Below are 16,035 nucleotides of genomic sequence, written 5' to 3' on the forward strand. Positions count from 1 at the left end.
GATGCCACCTGAGGCCCAGCCCTGGGGCCAGGCCAACTGCAGGCCTCTGGCCAGTCCATAGGCCTCAGGTCATGCGTCACCCCTAGGCCAGTGAGAGGGGTACAGAGCAGCACGGTCCAAGCTGTGGCAGGCCCCTTGCAAGGCCTTTCTGGGAGAGAGAGCTGCCCCAGGTGTCACCCGGTGTCCAGAGACACTGGCCACTTTGCCTGTGCCTCTGACAGGGTTCTATGCTTCCAGGGGAGGCTGAATGTGGGAGGAACCAAGGAATTGTGATGTGCCAGGTATAACTGGCACACAGGTGGAGTGAATGGTGGGGGCAGGGTAATGTGACAGGCTGTTTGATGGCTGACTGGTGGCCGTGACGCTGTGGGTAGTGTTGTGGCAGCAGTGTCTGAGCCTGGCCAGGGCAGCGGTGTGTCTTGTGGGTGAAATGGGAGAATGACCCTGGGGAAGGTGGACAGGGTGGGCTGTTGGGCATTGGTACGGACTGGGCGTGGTCCTCTGTGAGGGCAGTGCCTGCTGCCCACACTACCTGGCTCTGTCCCCAGCTGCCAAGCGCCCCGAGGACGTATGCGGGCCCACGCAGTTCCGCTGTGTCTCCACGAACACGTGCATCCCGGCCAGCTTCCACTGTGACGAGGAGAGCGACTGTCCCGACCGCAGCGATGAGTTTGGCTGCAGTGAGCAGGGAGCAGGGGGGGCGAGCTGGGGGCCCTGGGCCGGGTTCCTGGCGCCCCTTTCCATGGTCTCAGCCTCTACTCTCCCCCCACCTGGCTCCTTGGAGCCACTCCCCCTACTCCTTCTCTTTTTGCCCCTCACACCCCTCACTCCTGCTCTGGTCTCCCAGTGCCCCCCCAGGTGGTGACCCCTCCCCAGGAGTCGATCCAGGCTTCCCGGGGCCAAACAGTCACCTTCACCTGTGTGGCCATGGGCGTCCCCACCCCTATCATCAACTGGAGGCTGAACTGGGGCCACATCCCCTCTCATCCCAGGTGCTGCTCTGGGCCCGGCAGGGGTCGGGGAGGTAGGGGAGGCTGGCCAGTGGCCCAGGGCTGACCTCGCCTCTGTCTCGGGCCCACCAGGGTGACAGTGACCAGCGAAGGAGGCCGTGGCACACTGACCATTCGCGACGTGAAGGAGGCAGACCAGGGTGCCTACACCTGTGAGGCCATGAATGCCCGAGGCATGGTGTTCGGCATCCCTGACGGGGTCCTGGAGCTCATTCCACAGCGAGGTACAGCTGGTGGGTAGGGGGGTGGACGTCGAGCTGGGGGTGGAGCTGGAGCTGCCTGCCGGGCCGGCTGCAGCCACTCCTGTGCCGCCCGGCAGGGCCCTGCCCCGACGGACACTTCTACCTGGAGCACAGCGCCTCCTGCCTGCCCTGCTTCTGTTTTGGCGTCACCAGCGTGTGCCAGAGCAGCCAGCGCTACCGAGACCAGATCCGGCTGCGCTTTGACCAGCCCAATGACTTCAAGGGTGCGTTGGCGGGCCGGCGGGGGGGGGCGGGCGCTGTGGTGGGCCGGAGGCAGGCCCCAGGCTCCAGTGGGCTCAGAGACGGCAGATGTGGGAGCACAGCAGGCGCTGGACAGATGGGGCCAGGCTCCAGGAGGGACTCAGCTGGGCCCTGTAAGAAGAGCTTGTTTTCAGGAGAAAACAAACATTTTTCAGGAAAAGCCAAATCCACACTTGATATTTGCCCGTTCCGGGTTATGAAGACGATGAGCACTGGGCCAGATTCCTGGCTCAAATCCTGACCCTGACCCTTCCTGCCTGTGTGCCCTTAGTCAAGTGACTATCCTGTGTCTCAGTTTTGTTATCTACAAAATGGGGATAAAATAATAACTACGTCCCGGGTTGTTGTAGGGACTTGATAGGTTAATAGAAGCTACTCAGAATAGTGCTTGGTCCGTGGTAAGGGCCCAGTAAGTATTCCCTAATGTCCTCATCATCCTCATCATCCTAATCCTGAGAGATGAGAGATGCCGGTGTCCCCAGATCACAAGAGCCCAGGCTTTGGCATCTTCTTAGCTGACCTCCAGCTGCAGCAGTTACTGCTGTGTGACTTTGGGCAACTCTCTTGGCTTCTCTGAACCTGTTTTCCCAAACATAAAGGCAAGCAGTTGGACTCAGTTCTCTGGCTCTGAGAGGCAAAATGGCATGGACCCAGACATCAGACGGACCTGGGTTCAAGTCCCAGCTCTGTCATTTACCACCTGACGTCAGCAGCCCCTCATCTCATTTCCTTCATCACAGAGGATTAAATGCATGGAGAGGGCTTAGCTCCTTACACAGGAAGCACTCGACAAATGTTGCCTATTTTGTGCCTTCTTTGGTTGAGGAACCTCAAAGTGACTCTTATAAAGCAAAGTTACCTTCCGGAGTTGTCCCTCAGTATATTTAGAATAATATTGGCCACAGCCACCATTGGTTAAGCCCTCAGTCAGCACTGTGGCTTGACTCAAATAGTCATTGAATGGCCGGTAGTCCTTGCAAGGTCAGGGCTGGTTTCACTGCTTTCAGATGAGGATCGGAGGCTCCAAGAGGTTGTGGGGCTTCCCTGGGGTCACACAGCTGTTTAGAGGCAGAACTGGAACCCAGGCCTGGCTGGAATCAGAATGGTCAGCGTGGACAGGGATTGCAGGATGAGCAGGTGGCCTGTGCATGGATGGTGACCAGGATAGAGGGGGCCTGAAAACATCCCTGGAAGGGAGGGAGGAAGGAAGGCCTGGGGTGGTGTGGTCCGGTCGTGGGGACTATGCGTGGCCATTCTGCAGACGAGGGGCTGGACCCTCGATGGTTGCAGGGCTTACATCTAGGATCAAGACAAAACGCTATTGGCAGACGTAGACTCAGCATAAGGAAGAACTTTCTAAGAGTCAAAACTGCCCAGAGTTGGGAGGGTCTGCCTTTGAAAGTAGTGAGCTCCCCGTTCCCTTAGAGCTGTCCGAGGTGGTAGTCACCAGCCATGTGTGCTATTTAAATTTCAATAAATTAATTCATTTCCTCAGCCGCACTGGCCACATTTCAAGTGCTCAGGAGCCACATGTGGCTGGTGGCTACCGTGTTGGAGGGTAGAGATAGAACATTGCCGTCATCACACCAATTTCTCTTGGAGGGTTAGTGCTGCCCTGGAGACCTGGGAGGATGCTGGAGAGAGAATTCCTGTGTGTGTGCATGTGTGTGTGCGTGTGTATGTGCAGGAGAGGGTTGGACTAGATGACCCGTCATAACAGCAACAACAGCTAACCGGTTTTTGAGTACTTCCTGTGTGCCACACTCTGTTTTAACCATTTTATATCACTTGGCTCATTTTGTCTTCCCAGTAACCCTGTGAGGCAAGCCACTCTCACCCCTGTTTTGCAGAACAGTAAAACTGAGGCCTTTGCCCAGACTTGCACATCTGGAGGGTGGTGGAACCAGGACCTGGGCCTGTTCCTCAGCCCTGTGTAGCTCACTACTGCCCGCTGAGGGCTGTTCCAACCCTGACAGTCCGTGGTTCTCTTAGCAAGCAAAAGGCTCTGAGAAGTCCTGCTGCAAAGACTCCCCTGCCCTTTCTTTGAGCCTGTGTTTCCCGAATGGTTCCCAGCCACCATCCTGCAGGCACCGGCCTTCCCCAGAGCAGGCTTTGAGAAATGCAGCTCCAAAACTTCAGGGGGAAAAAATCTTTGCTTTTTTTTGACTTTGTGTGAGACTAAAGTTCTCTCTACGTCAAACTTCTCCCAGAACTTTCTCGTCTTTCTGGGTTACCCTCCTCAAGGTGGGTGTCCCAGGAGGCACGCACTGCAGCCCTCACCCCTCCCTCCTGCCCCCCGCAGGCGTGAACGTGACGATGCCCGCGCAGCCCGGCATGCCGCCCCTCTCCTCCACACAGCTGCAGATCGACACTGCTCTGCAGGAGTTCCAGCTGGTCGACCTGTCCCGACGCTTCCTGGTCCACGACTCTTTCTGGGCTCTGCCCGAACAGTTTCTGGGCAACAAGGTGAGAGGCCGGGTGGCCGCCCTGGATGGGGAAGGGCCAGGCACTCCTCGCATGCCCGTCAGGACCTGCCTGGGCTCTCCTCCCTCTGAAGCTTGCGGGCAGCAGGGCAGACTCAGCTCTGGGGAGAGGTGTGGTCATGCCCCAGCGCAGCCGCCTGCGGGCAATGGCTCATTCCTCCAGGGCGGGGTCTCCCCACTCTCAGGTTGGGAGGAATGCTGACTTGACTTTGGAAAGCCATGCCGGACCACTCCCCCACACCTGGGTGGTATTCCGTGCTCTCCTCGGGCTTCCCTGGGCACCTCTGGCCCAGCATTATCATACTCCCGCTTACGTCAGACTGAGTACCCCAAGGCAGTGCCCAGGTCCCACCCGTCTCTGGGTCCCTGTGCCCAGCTCTGTGCCAGGCACACAGTGAGCATCAGGTACGCAGAGTGAGGGACGATAGGCGACTGGACACAGTGGGCATCACGCCTGCCCTGCCCTCATGTGCCCTGTCTCGGCCAGGTGGACTCCTACGGTGGCTCCCTGCGCTACAAGGTGCGCTATGAGCTGGCGCGTGGCACGCTGGAGCCAGTGCAGCGTCCGGACGTGGTCCTCGTGGGCGCCGGGTATCGCCTGCTCTCCCGAGGCCACACACCCACCCAGCCCGGTGCTCTGAACCAGCGCCAAGTCCAATTCTCTGAGGTAGGCATGCCTGAGCCCCCAGGGCTGGGGGTGACGGAGGTGCAGGCTGGGCAGGTGCTGACGTGTGACCTCCCCACCTTGGTCCCATGCAGGAGCACTGGGTCCATGAGTCTGGCCAGCCAGTGCAGCGGGCAGAGCTGCTGCAGGTGCTCCAGAGCCTGGAGGCCGTGCTCATCCAGACCGTGTACAACACCAAGATGGCCAGCGTCGGGCTGAGTGACATCACCATGGATACCACTGTCACCCATGCCACCAGCCACGGACGTGCGCACAGTGTAGAGGAGTGCAGGTGCCTGATCTGGCGGGGCTGGGGACCACAGAGACCCTGGCAAGGGTAGGGGACAAACAGCAGGGCCTCACGGTTCCTGCAGCCACTGACCTGGTCCTGTCCCCACAGATGTCCCATTGGCTATTCCGGCTTGTCCTGTGAGAGCTGTGATGCCCACTTCACCCGGGTGCCTGGTGGGCCCTACCTGGGCACGTGCTCTGGCTGCAACTGCAATGGCCATGCCAGCTCTTGTGACCCTGTATATGGTCACTGCCTGGTGAGTAGTGCCAGCTAGCTCTAGGACACTGGCTAGGGGCAGGGGGCAAGGGCAGGGTGGGAGGCCCAGGCTGAGGCTTCCTTGTACCCACAAGCTTAGCACAAGCTGCCAGAACGGTTGTCATGGCTGTCAGACAAGCGATCATGATCTGAATGCATTAACAGAAATATAATGTCCAGATAAGGGAGGTGAAGGTCCTGTTCCACCCTGGTCACGTCAATCCTGGAGAGCACCATGTAAAGCATGGCCCTTAGCAGGGCAGCCCTAAGGGGAAGGAGCCTGTAATCAGACGTTATTTCTTAAGGAATAGTGGGGGGAACTGGGATTGTGGAGCTGACAGAAGAGGATGCTCGAGCAGGGAAAACTGGTGTCTCCAAACCCCTGAGGAGCTGTCAGGCTAGAAGGAACAGACTCCCGAAGGCAGAATTGGCCTCTAGGTGCAGATTGGAAGAGGGGGCAGGTTTAGGTCAGTATAAAGCACCTTCTGTGAGACAGGCTGCCACATGAGGTGATGAGTTCCCCATCAGGATGTAGCTGGATGCTCCCTTGTCTGCCAAGCTGTGGAGTATTCAGTGTGAGGGGGAGGCTGAGCCACACAGCCTCAAAGGCCCACCCTAGGGAGCCCGTGGGGCCCAGCGTGGTCCCGCACTGGGGGCGGAGGGCTGCTCTCTAGAACCTAGAACCCTTTCCTCCCAGAATTGCCAGCACAACACGGAGGGGCCACAGTGCAACAAATGCAAGGCCGGCTTCTTTGGGGATGCCACAAAGGCCACAGCCACCGCCTGCCGGCCCTGCCCTTGCCCATACATCGACGCCTCCCGCAGGTCAGACCCAGCTCGGGAGGGGGCAGACATGGTTGGGGGAGCGGGCAGGGCAGCAGGTGAGGGACATACTCTGGGAGGAGGGAGGTGGGAGACCTGGGTTCACACCCTAACTTGGTCACTAAATTGTTTATGCCTCTTGACCTGTCCAGGCCTCAGTTTCCTTTTCCATATAATGGGCCTTTTGTCTTCCTAGTGTTGCTCTGAGGCTGCAGATCAAGGATGGGCAGGCAGAGAGACGACATCATGCCTCGTAGCTAACTGTGTCCGTGTGGACAGCAGTCATTTCCCAGAGTGGGACTGTGAGACCTGGCCTGCCCATCGCTGCAGCCCTGCCCCATGTGCTGTCCACTTGATACCCACAGATTCTCAGACACCTGCTTCCTGGACACGGATGGCCAAGCCACATGTGACGCGTGTGCCCCGGGCTACACAGGCCGCCGCTGTGAGAGGTGAGGGAGAGCAGCGGGGCTGGGGGAAGCAGGCCCTACTGGGCGGAGGCATGGAAATGCCACTGACAGCCCTCTCTCCCCCAGCTGTGCCCCTGGCTATGAGGGCAACCCCATCCAGCCGGGCGGGAAGTGCAGGCCCACCAGTGAGTATTGCAGCCTCCATCCCTCAGCGCCTTCCCAGGCCGCCCACCAGGCCCAGCACAAACCCCATGATCCGTGGGGAGGTGCCCTGCTCTGTCCCCCATCTGCCCAGACTATGTCTATCCCATTCCCACCGACCCTGCCAACACCCGCTTTGTGCCTGCAGACCAGGAGATTGTGCGCTGTGATGAGCGAGGCAGCCTGGGGACTTCTGGGCAGACCTGTCGCTGTAAGGTACGCATGCCCTCCCCTCGGCACCCCAGGGGCCTCGGGTCCCAGCACAGCTGGCAGAGGGAGGAAGGAGGCTCCGTCCTCTCCACAGCTCTTTGCCAGTGGGTGGGGGCCTAGCTGGAGGGCCTGGCTGGCTGGTCTTCCCCCTCATGAGAGGTGGCCTGGCGTCAGGAAGGAACACTGGTTGGCGAGTCACGTGACCTGGGTTCATGTCTCAGATTCTTTGCTGATCATTCTTTGTGTGACCACTGTATCTGTAGTGTCCCTTTGCTTTTACCACACTTTAATTCTCACGTTGATGCAGTGATGTAGGTGTTAGCATCGCCAATTTACAGGCGAGGGAATGGAGGCTCAGAGGAGGGGAATCATTGGCATTAAGAGTGGGAGAGTCAAGTGTCAGTGGAAGAAGGAACTGGACAGATTTTGAAGTCAAGCGCTCCTCATCTTAAATCCCAGAGTGGATTAGCAAGCTGAGTGACCTTGTGTAAATCATTTCTCATCCCTGAGCCTTGGTTTCCTCATGTGAAGCATGGAGCTATCACTCTCAGGGTCCTTAGAGGAGTGCTCACCTCCCGGAAGGGATGATGGTTGAACAGAAACTAGCACAGTGCGTGGAACACTCCATAAATAGTAGCAGGAATTATTTTAACCAAGTTGCTATGTTCCACATCTAATTGTATTTGTGAGCCCCCTAGCAACCAAAGAGAAAAGGGAAAAATGATTTGTTGCATAAGCTCCCATTAATTGGGAATTATTGTCCCCATGGTGGTGACCCCTCATACGTGTACTCTTTCCATAACTCCCCCTGGCCTTTGGTCCCCATCTAGAATGTGGGTAGATTAGGCCGGAAGCTCCAGGCAGCCCCTCCCGTGGGCCACCCTGCAGCTCCCAGCTCTGTGCCTGCAGAACAACGTGGTGGGGCGCCTGTGCAATGAGTGTGTCGCTGGTTCCTTTCACCTGAGTGCCCACAACCCCGACGGCTGCCTCAAGTGCTTCTGCATGGGCGTCAGTCGCCAGTGCACCAGCTCCACCTGGAATCGCGCCCAGGTACCTCTGCGAGGCTGGTGGGTGGGCAGACAGGCGCGATGACGAGCCCAGGGCTGGGTGGACCAAGCGCCAGTCCCAGGCCACAGCCCCCATCCTGGCCTCTTCTCCCCTCCCAGGTGCATGGGGCCTCTGAGGAGCCCACTCAGTTCAGCCTGACCAACACCGCAGGCACCCACACCACCAGCGAGGGCATCTCATCACCCGTGCCTGGGGAGCTGGTCTTCTCCTCCTTCCACAACCTCCTCTCTGGCCCCTACTTCTGGAGCCTCCCTTCTCGCTTCCGGGGGGACAAGGTGGGCAGGGGGTGGGAAGAAAATGGGAATTCTAGGCAGCAGGAACAGCACAGGCAAAGGCCTGGAAGCAGGAGTGTCATGTTCCTTTGGAGAAGAGGTCGGATAAGTGGCTAGAGCAGTGGGAGGCTGGAGCAGTGGGAGGCTGGAGCAGTGGCAGGGCCTGACAGTGGGGCCCCAGCTGAGTGCCTGTCCACCCTGCGTCCCAGGTGACCTCCTATGGAGGAGAGCTGCGCTTCACAGTGACCCAGCAGCCCCAGCCTGGCTCCACGCCCCTGCACAGGCAGCCATTGGTGGTTCTGCAGGGCAATGGCATTGTCTTGGAGCATCACGTCTCCCGGGAGCCTAGCCCCGGCCAGCCCAGCACCTTCACCGTGCCCTTCCGGGAGGTGAGCAACACTGTGCCAGGAGCCTCCTGCGGGGAGGGGACAGGCCTCTGCTCCTCTCACACAGGGGTGTCAATATCCCAGGATGTCGGAGGCTGCAGCACATGTGTCCTTTCCTTGGCAGCAAGCATGGCAGCGGCCTGACGGACAGCCGGCCACGCGGGAGCACCTGCTGATGGCTCTGGCGGGCCTCGACACCCTCCTGATCCAGGCATCCTATACCCAGCGGCCAGCTGAGAGCAGGTGTCCGGGGCCGGGGCAGGAGGGAAGAAGGGGGCCTGAGGAGGCAGCTCCAGTCTGAGCTGTGTGATGTGGACCTGGGCTGCCAGCTCTACCACTGGCAGGCTGTGCAGCCTCTTTGTGCCTCATTTTCTCCATCTGTAAAATGGAGATTGTGACAGCACCTCCCTCACAGGGCTTCTCTTAGGTCCGGCTCCTATAGTCTGAGACGGGGATTGGGGTGCTCATGATACCCAGGGAGAACCTGGGGAGGAGGGATGGAGGGAAGGATGCAGGAGCCTCGCAGGCAAGTGGTTTCAGGTCAAGACGAGCCCGGCCTCATCCCTGTGGAGCTCTGCAGAGTTGTCCTGCTTTGAGGTCAAGGGGCTTCTGTACCCTGGGTCAGTCTGCCATTGGTCACCCCAGGAGAGTAGGGTGGTCTGATCCCTCCAGGCAAGGAAGGCTCATTCCCTGGAGAAAGTTGCAGGTATAAGCCATTGGCAGCAGCTGAGGGAGGGACACCCGGCTGGGGAGCTGGACTGTTGGGAGGATTAGTGAGATAACCACGTGTCAGACTCCAGGGGTGCCTGGCACAGAGCAAGTGCTCATTCGTAGTGGGTCTTGTCACACCCAGGATCTCTGGTATCAGCATGGATGTGGCCGTGCCTGAGGACACCGGCCAGGACCCTGCGCTGGAAGTAGAGCAGTGTACCTGCCCACCTGGGTACCGTGGCCCATCCTGCCAGGTGAGCCCTGGGCCCCACCCACCTGTTCAGCCAGCTCCCTCCCTGGCACTCCCTGGCCCGTCCTCCTTTAGCTGTCCCCACCTCCCCAGGCCCACCCCAGCCCCGCCACCCAGTGGTCCCTGCCCTGAATGGGCCCTGCTGAAGAAGACCCTTCCACTGCCATCTTCCTGCCCCCAGGACTGTGACACAGGCTACACACGCACACCCAGCGGCCTCTACCTGGGCACCTGTGAACGCTGCAGCTGCCATGGCCACACGGAGGTGTGTGAGCCCGAAACGGGTGCCTGCCAGGTGAGTCCCACCCCTCTTCCTTCCTACCCCGGTGATCTGTGGCCTCTAGGGGCCCAGCCTCAACCCACACTCTGCCCCTGCAGGGCTGCCAGCACCACACGGAGGGCCCTCGGTGTGAGCAGTGCCAGCCGGGGTACTATGGGGACGCCCAGCGGGGGACGCCAGAGGACTGCCAGCCATGCCCATGCCATGGAGCCCCTGCTGCTGGCCAGTGCGTCCAGCCCCTGCCTGTACCTGCCCTTTCCTGAATAGCCACCACCCTCTCCCAGACTCCCTTCCTCCCAGGCCGTTCTGAGGGGCAGTGGTTAAGTCCTGGCCTTGCCACTTCTGCACTGTCTCGCTCTGTACAAGATTCGCTTCCTGCTCTAGGCCTCAATGTCCCCATCTGTGAAATGGTGCTAACGTTGTCCCCCACCTTGGCCCGGGTGTGAACCTTGAATGAGATGTGCACAGGAACCCTCATCACCTTCCTGGCACATAGCTGGCACTCAGAACCCACTAGTTCACACGCCCATCCCTCCCCTCCCCTCTCCCCTGGGCCTGAAGGAAGAGCTGCTGCCCTTCTCACTGGAAATTTGCCCCCCGCACTCTCAGGGCCACCCACACGTGCTTTCTGGACACGGACGGCCGCGCCACCTGTGACGCGTGCTCCCCAGGCCACAGCGGGCGTCACTGTGAGAGGTGAGGCGGGCTGGGTAGGGAGCATGCGGGAGGGGCGACTCCTGGAGTCAGGCTGGGCCCAGCCCTCCTGACCAGGAGGCGCCGGAAGCCTCCCACTCTCCCCTTACACAGCCCCCTAAAGACAGTCAACTCCCCTCCCTGAGAGCCTAAATCTTTGGTGGCATTCGAGGTCCTCAGAGATCTAGGCCTGCAATTCGCTGCCAACTGCCAGCATCCCCGGCCCCCACTCGCCAGGGTCTTCAGAAAACCCCTCATTCTTGCTGAAGGTCCTAGGTTTGAGGCCTGGTCTTTCTAACTCCCTGGCCTAGGGCAGTCCGTGCTCCTCTCCTCTCACGTGTTTCCCCATCTGTAAAACGGGTGAGTTAGGCTCATGGGTTCCTTCCAGCAGTGTGAGGTCGCTGAGACCAGTACAGGGCCCCCAGCACAGCCCTGGGCTCGCAGCAGGCTCTCCGGGGTTCTGTGGTTCTGCCTTCCGCTCATCCACTGCCTTCTCTCTCCCTAGGTGTGCCCCAGGTTACTATGGCAACCCCAGCCAGGGCCAGCCATGCCGAAGTGAGTAGGGTTGGGGAAGCCTTTGGGGCTGGGCTACCCAGTCTTCCCCAGGGGTGGAGCTGGGACAGAGCCTTTGTTCTCTCTGACCCGGGACAAGTAGCTTTACCTCTCTGAGCCTCAGCTTCTTTATCTGTAAAATGGGATGGTAAAGGCCCACCCCCTGCAGAGGGCTGCCGTGAAGGGTTTAAAGCCGACATGTGGTAGGCGTTCAGAAATAAACACTCCCTCCCTTGAGTTAGATGCCCAGAGGGTGGTGGAAATGGGGGTGCTTGGTGGCGGGTTCGGGGTGCCACCTGTGGCTTCCCTCTACTTCAGGAGATGGCCAAATGCCAGAGCCGATCGGCTGTGGCTGTGACCCCCAGGGCAGCATCAGCAACCAGTGTGACGCTGCCGGCCAATGCCAGTGCAAGGTCAGTCCAAACCCCTGCCCTCCACGAGGCCCTGAACCGCAGCCACAGCGGTTGCCAGGCCTCCCTCTCACGGTACCTATGGGGTTGTCCCTGCGCCCCCACCTCCCTTCCCCAGGGGGCCCATCTCTGCCCCTACCGCTCGGAGCCTGGTGAGAAATCAGGCAGCATGCAACAGGAGCTGGGGTCTAGGCCTGGGGGCAACAGGGCCTCCCCAGAACTTCCAGAAGCGGCTGGGAAGGCTGGCCTCAAAGGCTGCTGGAGGTGCAAGAGACCCACGCGAGCTCCCCACACCCACCCACCCATCTGCCTTCCCAGGCCCAGGTGGAGGGCCTCACTTGCAGCCACTGCCGGCCCCACCACTTCCACCTGAGTGCCAGGAACCCCGAGGGCTGCCTGCCCTGCTTCTGCATGGGTGTCACCCAGCAGTGTGCCAGCTCCACCTACACCCGCCACCTGGTAAGAGCCCCTATGCTGCCCCAGCCCCGGGCCTGCCACCCGCATCTCCCTGGGTCATCCTCGGGGCAAGTCAGAAGCCTGGCCCAGTGGCTTCCCCAGTGTCTATGAGGACACCCATCCTCATGCCCCCATTATTGCCCATGTAAGCGCAGATCCTAGCAACCCTCACCCCTACCCTAATACCCTCCCACAACCCCATTATCCCTTATGTCAGCACTGAGCCCATCCCCCGCAAAATGTCCTTCCCATCCCCCATTATTTCTGTCCCAGCTCTGATCTCAGCAATCCCCCATGACCCACCCCAATGCCCTCCCGTACCGAGGTGAATGCCCCAGTGCCCAGGCTGACACCCCATCCTCCCTCTGCTGCCAGATCTCCACCCGCTTTGCCCCTGGGGACTTCCAAGGCTTCGCCCTGGTGAACCCACAGCGGAACAGCCGCCTGACGGGAGGCTTCACCGTGGAACCCGTGCCCGAGGGTGCCCAGCTCTCTTTTGGCAACTTCGCCCAGCTTGGCCGCGAGTCCTTCTACTGGCAGCTGCCAGAGGCGTACCAGGGAGACAAGGTGTGCCACGCGGCGGGGGCTGGCAGGCCCTCCCCTATCGCCAGCTCTGTGCCAGGCCCTGCTGAGCCCTGGGGCCGGCAGAGACTCAGATACGAGGTGACCTCAGAGCAGTCTGGGCTGCAGGCAGGCGCTGGCCACGTCATGGTTAAGTGTGCGGCCTCTGGGGTCAGATAGGCCTTGGTCTAAACCCAGCTCTGCCACTTACCAGCTGGCTGCCTTTTGATAAACCTCAGCTCCAGGGTAGCTGGGAGGATTAGAGATCGTGCCTGGCACATAAGTGCTCACCTGTTAACAATTGTGGGCTTTCATGCAGTCAGTCCACAAACAGGTCCTGGGGGAGGCCCTCGAAACACAAGGGACAAATGAGACAGTTTCAGTTTCATTCATCTGCTCACTCAGAATTCACTCATCTGTGCTGCTGGCTCTGTGCTTGGTGTTGGGCATAATAACAAGTCTTGTTGTAGGTCCTACTTATTGAGCCCTCACTCTGTGCTGGGTGCTGCTCCAAGTACGTTTACATGTCATAAGTCACAGCTCTAGGAGCCAAGTACTGCTACCGCCCCCTTTCCACTGAGGTGAGAGAGACTAGGTGACCTGCCCGAGCAGGGAGGTGGCCATGCTGGAATCCAAACCCAGGGCAGAGCCCGCCTTCCGTGTGACACTAGTCAGAGATGAACGTGTCTTGCTACTCCAGAGTCGTGGTCCAGTGGGGAGGTGATGATGAAGGCGATGCTGTGGGGCGCAGGGTCTTAGGGGTGGATCCGAGGCAGCCTGCCCCGCCGTGTTCCTCGGGCAGTCAGGGCCACCTGGTGGTATCCAGGGAAAGTGCATCTTGGTACAGGAGTCCCCTGCTGGCTGAAGCTGGTGCTCAAGCAGGTGTTTCCCCATGTCTAGGGCCCCAGGGAGGTCAGGGACACTTTGGAGGGGGGTTCCAAGGCTGCCCTGTCCCTGTTCCCTGGACAGACCCAAATATCCCAGCCTCCTCCCAGGGCTGGCCGCCTTCTAGTCCCTTCTCGGGTTCCTCCTCTCCTGGCCTCCCTGTCTGCCACCCTTCTGCCCTGTCCTGTGGTCCTCAGACCTCTCTCTCTCTGACTCCTCTCCTGGCGTCTCCCTGCATCCCACAGAGGGAGGCATATTTTGCACGGATGCGCCGGGCTCACCAGGTAGGCCTGTGATCTGAGTGGTGTGAAGTCGTTGTGACATGGGCATGGTGTGGTCTTCGATGCCCTCAGCCCCGCATAGGGAGATGCCCAATACCCAAGGCAATATGGGTCTGCATGAACCCAGGTAGTGCCTGTTGGCCCCACGGACAAGGCACTGCTGTGCCCAAGCCCTGCGATGCCAGGAGTTAGAGCCAGGAGGGGTATGTGCCTCATATGCCGCGTGGTCTGGTCCTGCTGTAACCGTCTGTGGCCAGAGTGGTGGCCAGGGTGGACACTAACTCGATGCTAAACCGCATGACAGCCTGGCCCCCCAGGTCAGCCTCGCGCTGCCTCCCATGCAGCCTCTGTTAACCCTCCATGTGTGGATGCCCCTCCAGTGGCCTGGAGTCAACCCCTGTGTGCCAGCCTAGAGAGGGGAGTGTGCGTCTTTCTCCCCAGTTGGTGTAGGCCTTTCTGGCCACCATATCCATGGGGAGAGGACACCCCAGCTCGGGGGCCCTGGGAGGTCTGAGCTGGCCTGTGCCCTCCGCCCTTCAGAACCGCACATCCCTCTCAGAGGAGCAGTTGCGGACAGCTGTGACAGCTGGGAGCATCCGCGGGCCCCCAGAAGGCAGGGGCCGGGCACCGCGGCTGTCACAGGTAACTCAGGGCCTGGCCAGCGCAGGCATATCTGGGGCCCCAAGGAGGAGACCAGAGAGCATAGTTCAAGCAGGAGCCTTGAGCGGAGGCCCTGGCCTTCCTGGGCCATTTTCACCCATGCCAGGCCTGGCCCCAGCCTGATGGCCTGTCCATTCCAGTGTTGCCCTCAGGAGACGTTCCAGATCCCTGAATGGCACCACGGGCACACGTGGAGAGTGAGGCCCAAGGAGCAGCGCCCCCCTGCCACAAATGCCTGCCCCTGGGGCTGCCTCTAGACTCTCAAGCCTGAGCTGGACAGAGCCCTGTGCCCCTCTCTTGCCAGGGGGCACCCTCTGTATGGGGCTTCTCCCCATAGTCAGGGCCCGTAGTCAGCCGGACCCATCCCAGGATAGCCCCACCAGGCTCATGAGGAGCAAGAGGGCAGCAGATACAAGGGCCAGAGCGGCAGGTATTGGCACCAAGAACAGAGAGCGCGGAAGTGGGTGGCGGGCTGGGCCTGACGCGTCCCGGACCAAGGCGAAGCCTCACGGCATCCTTTCTGTCTCTCTGCTCCTTCCCTCTGTCCTCCCTCTCCTGGCCCCCCAGGTGGATGAGGCCCAGAGGCGGATGGATGCCGAAATCTGGCAGCTCCTTTCCAGCTTTGCTGCCCACCCCCACCCGCCTCCCCAGGGGCTCTCGCCCCATCCCCAGCCTGCAGCTGCTCTGCGAGCATCTCTGCCTTTCCCCTCCTCCCCCTCCTCCTCCTCCTCCTCCTCCTCTTCCACCTCCTCCTCCTCAGCTTCTCTGTCCTCCTCAGCAGGCTCTCAGGTATGTGCCACGGCACCCACTGAGGGACCCCCACCTAGCGTGTTTTCTAGACCTCAGTTGTTTCTGCACCAACCTCACGAACTCTTGTTTCTGCACACTACCTGGGCTCTTATTTACTTTAGGTTCCCCTTTAAGTCAATCTTATACCAATTCAATTATGGCAGTTGTACATTTTTAAATAGACGTTAATATAGCCGCTAAATTTAAAAATGTTTTCTGCTGTGCCCCATAAATCATCTTGGGGTCCCCAAGAGGCACACACCAGATGTGAGGAGACACCGACCCTAACTGGACCGAGTGAGAGCGGTTGGGGTGTCCGGGTCCAGACACGGGGAGCACGTTGTCCAAAGATCAGGGCCAGGACCCGAGCCGTGGGGTGGGGGTTTCCGTCCCTCTGGCCTCTTGGGTCCCCTCCAGGGCCCGGGCCCAGCCCCGTCAGCACCGTCTCTGTCCTCCTGGCCCCTGCCTGCTCCCTCAGCTCGCATGGCCTGTCCTTCTGTCCTAGTTGTCTCTCTCCTACGGAGCCTTCTCTCTGCTTCCTGAAAGCCTCTATTACTGGCAGCTGCCCCAGGCCTTCCTGGGGAACAAGGTAACAAGGAGTTGGGGGTTAACTGGGTCATCATCAAATCCTAAAATATCAGAGGGCCCTGTACCATACAAATGGGTAGACCAAGGCCCAGAGAGGGCAACACCCTTGCCTGGGGTCCCGCGTTCAGATCACAGTAGGGCTGAGATTGAACCCGGCTCAGCTCTTACCAACTTCAGCAGGCCACGGGCCGCTGGCAGAAAGGCTGTCTTCCCTGAGAGGTAAACCACGCCTCCTTTAGGCCCTCTCTACCCTGTACCAGATCACTGACCTAGCTCTTGGCACTGCATTCATTCATTCAAGAAGCATTATTTAAGGACTCACTGTGTGCCGTATTGCGTCCGG

The 16,035-nt window shown here is 59.9% G+C and overlaps 1 protein-coding gene across 13 annotated transcripts in view; it reads left to right on the forward strand.

Moving 5' to 3' along the window:
- Positions 1-16,035, forward strand: part of HSPG2 (heparan sulfate proteoglycan 2) — a 99,305-nt gene that overhangs the window by 44,090 nt on the left and 39,180 nt on the right. For 7 of the 13 annotated variants that reach the window (XM_070599293.1, XM_070599368.1, XM_070599325.1 and 4 more), the window contains 24 exons: positions 549-680; positions 848-992; positions 1,083-1,234; positions 1,330-1,476; positions 3,816-3,979; positions 4,484-4,663; positions 4,756-4,952; positions 5,061-5,208; positions 5,905-6,032; positions 6,395-6,481; positions 6,551-6,624; positions 6,789-6,856; positions 7,739-7,900; positions 8,017-8,193; positions 8,400-8,579; positions 8,701-8,819; positions 9,430-9,541; positions 9,719-9,832; positions 9,916-10,043; positions 10,427-10,513; positions 11,016-11,065; positions 11,381-11,475; positions 11,791-11,931; positions 12,304-12,495. In XM_070599293.1, coding sequence (XP_070455394.1) covers positions 549-680; positions 848-992; positions 1,083-1,234; positions 1,330-1,476; positions 3,816-3,979; positions 4,484-4,663; positions 4,756-4,952; positions 5,061-5,208; positions 5,905-6,032; positions 6,395-6,481; positions 6,551-6,624; positions 6,789-6,856; positions 7,739-7,900; positions 8,017-8,193; positions 8,400-8,579; positions 8,701-8,819; positions 9,430-9,541; positions 9,719-9,832; positions 9,916-10,043; positions 10,427-10,513; positions 11,016-11,065; positions 11,381-11,475; positions 11,791-11,931; positions 12,304-12,495 — 3,179 coding nt within the window. The remainder of the gene's footprint in view (positions 1-548; positions 681-847; positions 993-1,082; positions 1,235-1,329; positions 1,477-3,815; positions 3,980-4,483; positions 4,664-4,755; positions 4,953-5,060; positions 5,209-5,904; positions 6,033-6,394; positions 6,482-6,550; positions 6,625-6,788; positions 6,857-7,738; positions 7,901-8,016; positions 8,194-8,399; positions 8,580-8,700; positions 8,820-9,429; positions 9,542-9,718; positions 9,833-9,915; positions 10,044-10,426; positions 10,514-11,015; positions 11,066-11,380; positions 11,476-11,790; positions 11,932-12,303; positions 12,496-16,035) is intronic. The other 6 variants (XM_070599344.1, XM_070599349.1, XM_070599379.1 and 3 more) reach the window with 3 other exon arrangements.

The sequence above is a fragment of the Equus przewalskii genome, chromosome 2 (genome assembly GCF_037783145.1).
Source record: "Equus przewalskii isolate Varuska chromosome 2, EquPr2, whole genome shotgun sequence".
Taxonomy (NCBI): domain Eukaryota; kingdom Metazoa; phylum Chordata; class Mammalia; order Perissodactyla; family Equidae; genus Equus; species Equus przewalskii.